This window comes from Cupressus sempervirens, chromosome 1 (assembly GCF_028749045.1).
Source record: "Cupressus sempervirens isolate cs-2001-9-10 chromosome 1, ASM2874904v1, whole genome shotgun sequence".
Classification (NCBI taxonomy): Eukaryota; Viridiplantae; Streptophyta; class Pinopsida; order Cupressales; family Cupressaceae; genus Cupressus; species Cupressus sempervirens.
In genome coordinates, this window is record NC_143118.1 from 592,576,961 (window position 1) to 592,585,236 (window position 8,276).

General features: G+C 34.9%; 1 protein-coding gene across 3 annotated transcripts; it reads right to left on the reverse strand.

Annotated features, from left to right (window-relative positions):
* Positions 1–405: 405 nt before the first annotated feature.
* On the reverse strand, positions 406–1,405 carry LOC149578811 (uncharacterized). Of its 3 annotated transcripts, none has more exons than XM_089806337.1 (2): positions 1,108–1,405; positions 406–945 (listed from the first exon to the last, which is right to left on the reverse strand). In XM_089806337.1, exon 2 carries the CDS (start codon positions 931–933, stop codon positions 643–645), a length of 291 nt encoding a protein of 96 aa, XP_089662463.1. In that variant the 5' UTR covers positions 934–945; positions 1,108–1,405; the 3' UTR covers positions 406–642. The 3 variants fall into 3 exon arrangements, with proteins under 3 accessions (XP_089662463.1, XP_089662437.1, XP_089662415.1); XM_089806311.1 differs by having other exon boundaries at positions 406–1,012; positions 1,127–1,400; XM_089806289.1 differs by having other exon boundaries at positions 406–1,012; positions 1,108–1,400.
* Between the last annotated feature and the right edge of the window lie 6,871 nt (positions 1,406–8,276).

The window sequence follows — 8,276 nt, forward strand, 5'->3', positions numbered from 1 at the left end:
GTGGAAGAAATTCCATTCAATCCGAAAGAAATTTAACCACCAACCTTTTTCAAAAGAATTTCCAATCAATTGAACACAAATTTTCACCCACAATTATAAAACATTTTTCCCCTACAATAAATTTGCACATATAATTGGTCAAACCAATTTGTGTTTTCCCTTACTAGTTACATTTTACAGTTAGCTTGTATCCTTTCATAATAAGAAGCAAATCTCACTTATACAAAATTGTGAAGCAACCCAAAACCATCACTGTGATAGATTTTTTCCTTTTGCAGTCTTTTAAAAAGTGACTAGTAAAATGCATGTCTTTTACCAAACAAAGCTTACAGATGACCAAAATCATAGCAAACTCCAAAGAGCAACCAAAATCATAAAGAAACACTGCTTTTGAAGGCCAGGAAAGAGAACAAACGAACAATCCAATGTAAATTGTACCACAAACAAGAATGAGTCCCAAATTTTACATAAAAATAAAATCCTAAAGCCATACCTCTAATCAACAAAATAGTGCTGCCATGAAACCCTGTTCTTGTCTCCTGTACAGGCTCACCATTAACCAAATGGGGCCACGAACACATTTCGCCATGACCCCAAAACAGGGATTTTCAATAAAACACAATTGAAGCATTTTTTTAACAATCAACGAGAGGCCCTGCCCCTTTTGGACCATATTTCCTTCATGTTTTCCTCCGTCTTCTGCCGTATCTCATGGGAAGTTTTGAAGAAGTTGGCCTTCATGGCTAACTCCACCATGGCCTTCTGCGACTCAGGAAAACGCTCCAACTCATAGAAATAAGTTGGGTACAAAATCAAGCTCTCAAATACCGCTAATTGCTTTCTTACAGCATTTAACGTCTCCTTCATCTCGCTATTCTCCGCCTCCAAAGCCTTAATCCTCGCCTCTGCCTCAGAAATCTTTTTCAGATCCATGGGATTCGAACCCTTGTTCAACAAAGGCCGAAATATTATCAGAACGAAAAGCCGAATCTGTTCAAAATCCTCCCGCGCCCTAAAAAATCAAAAAGTTTGCATGAATCCCAAAAACGAAAAATATGTAGAGAAACCCGTAAAATGAAAATATTGTCGAAGAGGCGAAGAACTTACGATATTCTTCGAAACCCACCCGTCAAAAGAGAAGATTAAAGTTCTGGGTTAAGCTTTCATGGTGTTCCTGCATTAATGGGCTGATCTTGAAGAATCCAATAATATGGGCCTGGAGATAAAAGAAAAGAGACTCCTCAAATGAAACGAAAATGGTGAAAGTGATAATAAATTAAGAGCGCCCAATCTTCTGAAATAAGGAGGAATTAGAATTAGCGCAGGGGTTTCGTGGGCAAAGATTGGATGGAAGTATTCCCAGACGCAACGGAAAGTAGGTGGGCCTTCACACGACGCAATAAATACTAAAATTGCAAGGCTTAATAACAGCAATTGGATTAAGCGGCGTTGTTAATTTCGAAAAGGAGCAGTTTTTATGTATCTCTTGCGGAATAAAAAATAACCCTAAAAATGTAATATACAATGGTTTCAACTTAATGATTGAAGTCTACAGTTTTTTTTATAGTTTTTTTAGTTTTTTTTTTCTTTTCTTAATAAATTAAGAAGTTGATAAAAATTGGACATAGTTGTGGGAAGAGCTTATAGCACTTGAGGTCTTGGGTTGCACTCTACTTGAATCTAACACATAACACATAGTAGTAATTGATCTTAATAAATAATTATTGTTAATCTAGGTTTCAACCATTATTCATTAAAAAAAAAATACATTATTAATTTCATTGAAATAAAGTTGGAAAAAATATTATTCAGCTGTCTACAATATAATTTGAAATAATTAAGATTAGCATATAGGACAATTTGTGGTAGCATCAATGTTAACTATTGTGGTGTTGTGATGGATAAATGCGAAATAAAATCTAAAATTGAATCCAGTAGATATATGAGCTTCATGCCAACAATCTAGTAGTTGAATACCATGGTAGCGTGAAATGAATAATTGAGGGTAAGAAGGCTAAAGATGTCATAATGAGGAGACACCATAACCATAGATGTGTTAGAAACTAAAGTCCACCAATACAACTAAAGGAGGGGAGGGGGTGGTGAATCAAATTGTATGCCAACTATAACTTAAATCCAACTTATTAAGTCCAACTTCAATAACCAATAAAGTGATCAATGTTGGGAGATAAAACATACAAAATGACACAATGATTTTTTAATTAGGGAACCCTTGATCAAAGGAAAAACCTTGATGGGGATAGAACCCATAATATGATATACTACTATAAAATTTCCCTGTGAAAGGATGTGACCCTACTAGGATCCAATTACAATACAATTAGTACATATAGTCAATGTTAGGAGACTTTGAATCCCTGTCAAAAGATTCTTGCTTTGTTATGAGCAATGAAGAAGACAACTGAACTCATTGTCCAAATTGCTTCAAAACTATTATACAAATAGATCTTTAGGATAACACATCCAAGTAGTGAACTAGCCAAACCTGCAACTCTTCCTTTGAATTTATCAAGCCAACATCGACAAAATTCTCTGCTCTACTTTGGTCAAAGTTGCATCCTCAAACATATTTGCATCAATATACCAATCTAATACATACAACCCAAGGAAACAATCTTTCCTTTATACCTCGTCCTAACAACTAATTTTTTCATCCTTTTGAGCTTCCCCAATGTATAGTTAATTACATAGGACACTATTAAGATATTACAATAAAGTTCCACATGTGACAATACACTTTACAACTTCCAAAATAATTCCCACTACAAGAATCAACTACCAATCAATATATCACACGTTACAATTCAATGACCTCCACAAAATGATCTCTAACATTTTTTGGCATGAACATAGAATCGTGAACATGTCTTCAACCACAATCTAAGCTCTTTCACCTTAATTCTATCTTGTTCAATAGTTACAACTGAAATATTAGCAACCTATTTCCTACACACTAGTCTACTCCCAATCTTCACTATTATTGTCACAAAAGTTTGCACCCTTGCCTAAAGTTTTTACCTAAAGGAAACCTTGTGAAACATGGAAACAACCTGCAAGTTGTGAGACTTGAACAATGAAGTTGAGTCTCTGGAGAAGGCTAGTTTCCTTTTCTATCAGGGTGCACTTAAACTACACTTGGAGAGGAAAGGGGAGAAAGCATGTATCAAAGACTTACCTAATCTATCCTAAGGAGGTGATGCACCAAAATAGAGTGTTTGATCTTGTCTCTACCTATAAATGTACAATTAACCAATTATAACCTCAAAAAATAGAGGTTCAAACTTTCTTAATCCAACAACCACATGTAGATCAAGCAATAGAAGAATGTTATTAGGAAAAGTGTTCACCCAATACCATTCAAATATCAAAATAGATACAATCATATAGTTGCAAAATATAGACAAAACATTAACCAGAAACAAGTGAGTATTACACAATGCATTAATGGCTAAAAGAGATACAATATAGAATCACAATTAGAGGCACGAGAAATTACGGTAGCAAAGTATATAATACAATACTACAGAATCAAAGAAAGATCAACCCTTTGAAAGAGCAACAAAACTGGCTTTTATAGTACAAGCATAACTATGATAACTTCAAAAGGAAGCTAGGTACAACCACTACAATGAAAACTGTAGAGAATGAATATATAAATTTGGAGAAAATTTGATCCCGGTACATGTCTAGAGGTATGAAAATCATCAAACCTTGACAAGAAGGAACCCTGAAAGTGACAAAAATGACAACCATTAACATTCTGACAAGGTAGATGGATAACTAGTTCATAAGTAGTATGTTTTTTACGTCTTTCTAGCATGGCATTCATTCTAGAGTGGTTGGAATCAATCATGGCGATCGGATTATGTAGAAAACAACTTCCTGGCTTGGCAAATCATCAAAATTGGCAGTCAACTAGGTCGAGCAATCAGAATGAGCCACTTGTTCCAATGAGGTTATTTCTTTCTACCACCCTAGAAGGTCTTCGTGAGTTTGACCACCTTATCATCTAACCTTTGACACCTTTTTAAAACTTAACTGCAACTACTTTATGAAATCGCAAGCTTAACTGCAATGTGACTTCTATTGTTACCTTCTAACTAGGCCCACTGGGACACGTGTCCATCCATCATTATGTCACATGAAATAAAGTCCTTACATCTTTGCAAAGCGACATAACGAGAACCATGGATCTTACTTCATCTTATAGCCCCAAAGATGCATCAAACCATGTCAACACTATGTCCAATAGAAATGTTGCCTTCCACCAACTCACCTGACATCTTGTCCAACTCACTTGTGCTCCACAAAGAAGATAGGATCCACATTCCACATGTTACACTATCACTATCTCACATGAAATAAAGTTTTTGCATTTTTGCAAAGTGACAAAGAAAAAACCATGGATGATCTTTGATCTGACGATGGATGAAATCATGCTGAGAACTTGGCCCACTTCACAAAGCACCTATCAAAACTCACCAGTTGTACCTTGTTTGATAACTCCACCAATTGCAAGAGAGAAATGGCCAACCAAGCTATGTGGCATGTTGTCACTTTGTCGCATGAAATAAAGTTTGTTCTTTTTTGCAAAGGAACAATGTGGTGGTCATAGATCCAATCAAAGTGTCAACCACTTCACAATCTCCTCTTAATCCCAATAATCTCCCCCTTTGGCATTGATGATAACATATGATGAAAAACAATGAATTCCAACCTCTTAACTTTTGGATGGATGGTTCAATGTAGTTCTCTAACATTGTCCCCAAACAACAATGTCAACTAAATACAATTTTTTGAATATACTCAATATATATGTTATCCCCCATAAGTGTTACTTTCCTCTTACTTATGTACATTTTTTTCATATATTTCTTTCCCCCATTGACATCAATGAGAAATGTGCCAATGTGTCAATATAAGAATATGAATTTCTCTCATTTTTATATATGTCAAACCAATATGAAAAATACCAAGTACTAACTAACATTGTTATATTGAAACATTGCATAAGATTTCTTGAATGACTTTTCCCAAATCAACTACTCTCCCATAGAAGAAGCATCAAGCATCTAGTCCAAATTGAGTAATGCTCTAATTGTACTAGAATTATGCAATCTTGCATCAATTACTCTGAATCAAGTGGGGAAATTACCCCAAGCATACATCTAAGGTACTCAAAAGTATCCTTAGCCAAAGGTTTAGTAAATATATCTGCTATTTGTTCCTTTGTATTGATATACTCCAATCTAATTTCCTTGTTTGCAACTTTTTCTCTTAGAAAATGATAATTTTTAATAGTGTATTTTGTCTTTAAATATAAAACTAGATTCTCCGACATGCTTACTATACTTGTGTTGTCACAATGAATAATAATAAGGTCTAGAAACTCAATACCTATATCCACTATTTTCTTTATCCATATGATCTGATTGTTATTATTGCTTGTTTCCACATACTCTACCTTGCTATAGACTTTGAAATGCAATCTTGTTTCTTGCTTAGTGATGAAACCAATCTTCCTCCTAGAAAGAATGCACTACCACTTGTTCTCTTCCTATCATCAAATTTTCTTGCCCAATTTGCATCAATGTATGTACATAGAGTGAAATCATTTGATCTATCATACCATTTTTAGCATTAATGTTGTTGATATTCATATGGGGGAATGTCCTAGAATTTATGGAGCATTAGAGAGATTGATAGCATGATTGTGTATTGCATTCATGACTATATTTGTCATTGATGTCAACATACTATGAATATTGGCATAGTAGTAGACAAAGATCAAGATCATATGGATCAAGTATTGAAGATAACATCAAGCACCATTGAGGGCATGTTCTATAATGTGTCTTGATTCAGTGGTTAAGTGAGTATGCAAAAAGTCAAAGACTTGTAGGAGTTATTAGAGAGTCATAGAAGACAATTTTGCAGACAAAGTTCCTGAGAAGTGGTTTTTTGGCGTTCAGATTATATCTCCTAACAAGGATAGAATCCAAATGAGCAAAGTTAGATAGAGGAAGAAGACATCCTGATGATGATGTAGCAAGTGTGCAACATCTGAGGTCACACGTGTGACAAATTGTAATACTATGAGTGGACGGTATTATGTAATTGTAAAAAGATGTAATGTAGTGTGTTATCTTAGTGAGGTCCTATTGTAATTAATTGGGAAAGTCTAAATGTCAACTCATTGAATTATTTTGAGGACATGGTATTAAGGAAATTTATTTTCCTTGTGATGAAATGTATAGTGTGGATTGTAAAAGTGATATGTAAATTGAGTAAATGTGAGTAAGCAATCAAAGGAATTATTATGATGTGAGTTTGTAGATCTAGTATTGAGATCTGCGAAGTCTTTGATGTGAAAGAGGTATAGTAAGAGGACAGAGTAAGTGTTGAGTTGTTGAAATAAGTTGTATTTCTATTATTCTAAAAGGAATAATACAGGGCCATTGGATAGTGAGTTAGATGATTTGGCCCTTGAATCTATTTGGATAGTGTGTCCTTCTGCCTTCTACAACTCCTAATGGGGTTGGAATTTTGGTGCAGGATCACCTTAAATTCCATCCATTGCAAACACATCTAGAGAATCAAAGGAAAAGGGTTATAGTAGTAGTTGGTGTTGGAAATCTGATTGAAAAGCTCATTGTTGAAGATCAAAGAGGGAGATTGTTGCAAAGAAGGAAGATTGTTGTTTTCAATCATTGTTTTATCATTGATGTCAAACTTGTTATTTTTAGGAATGACATTTTCTTATAAGATCCAAGTACTATCACTTAGTTGATTGATGAAGAGGATTTGATCAACAAGATGTAACAAGAGCACCTAAGGGAAAGGTTGAGTTATGATGTTGTAATAAAGTGCAAGGATCAGTTAAGACAAAGGCTAAATGATGTATTGATAACATACCCAAAAATACAGAGGTTGGTCGCACTTAGAAATATTGGAGGAATGAGTTGTAATAAGGTTGACTAAAAAGCTTAAACTAAGATCATTAGAAGGTACCGAGCAAGTTAGTTGAAGCCAAGAAAATTCTTAGTTGGAACCGAGTAACAGGAAATTTCAGTGTGTGTTGAGTGATCTTCAAGTCTCGAGTGAAGTTCAAGTGTTGAGCATCAAAAAATCTAAGATGGTGCCAAGTGATCTTTAGGTGCCAAGCATTAGGAAAAATATAGTTGCTACCGAGTAACACAATATGTGTCAAGCACTAGTATTTCAATAGTGTCGAGCTAGTACATTATTTCAAATGATGAAGATTTTCCAAATCTGAGCTGACAAAATGGTTACCTTTAATTTTGTGAACTAGTTGGAGGATAAGGATGATGAGCTAGTGGCACTGAATTCTATGTATATCATTTTTGGGCAAATTCAAGAGGATTATTCAAGAAGTTTCTAGAGGAAACAAAATATGGGTTAGATGCAATGAATCCTACCTAATCCATACGAATTGAAATTAAAGGATGGAAGAATCGAGCGGGAAAAGAACTCCAAGAATTCTATTTAAGGAGTCATAGACCAAGAAGAAAATGTTGTTGATATTGTTGCTACTTAAGTGCCAAATTGTGAAGTGGTTAGAAGGGTGTCAGGAAGAATCTACATCTAGAAGAAGGAAGAGCACAGAGGCTATGCTTCTGCAAGTGGTCATGAAGATATGATTGCACTGGTACATTGAGGATGAAGACTCAAGGAGACTCAGCTTGAAAGGAGGTCAAACTATCAGAGTTGTAGAGATTGAAGGCCAGGCAATGGTATGAGCTGAGTAATGATCTAAGATCTGTAAGTTAAGTTGTATGTTGTAGTCAAGTCAAATATTTTCTAATACTTTCTAGCAATTGTATTAGTTATGAAAATCCTATGGACTTAGGTTGGTTTAATAGCCATTTGTAAATCCTTTAACAGGGTGGCATTCCAAGTGAATGTTTAGAAGTCCACTAACCAGGCCCACTTCTAACAATGTGATTAAATCCTCTAACAAGGTCACATTTAACAGTGTGTTGTAAGCCTTTAAAAGAGTAGGCCTTTCATAGGACATCACTTCAAAAGAGTGAGAATTGAGTAGCATGTTACTAGTAGTTTTTCCCAAATTGGGTTTCCATGGAAATCACTGTGTTATGTGTTGATTCCTTATGTGTTAAGCTTGCATATTGATTTACAGTAACTTGTTGGTTAGAGAAGTTAAAGCTTGAATGAATGAATGGTTGAATGGGCTCACTATACTTAGTGAAAATTTTGAATAGGACATTTGGACC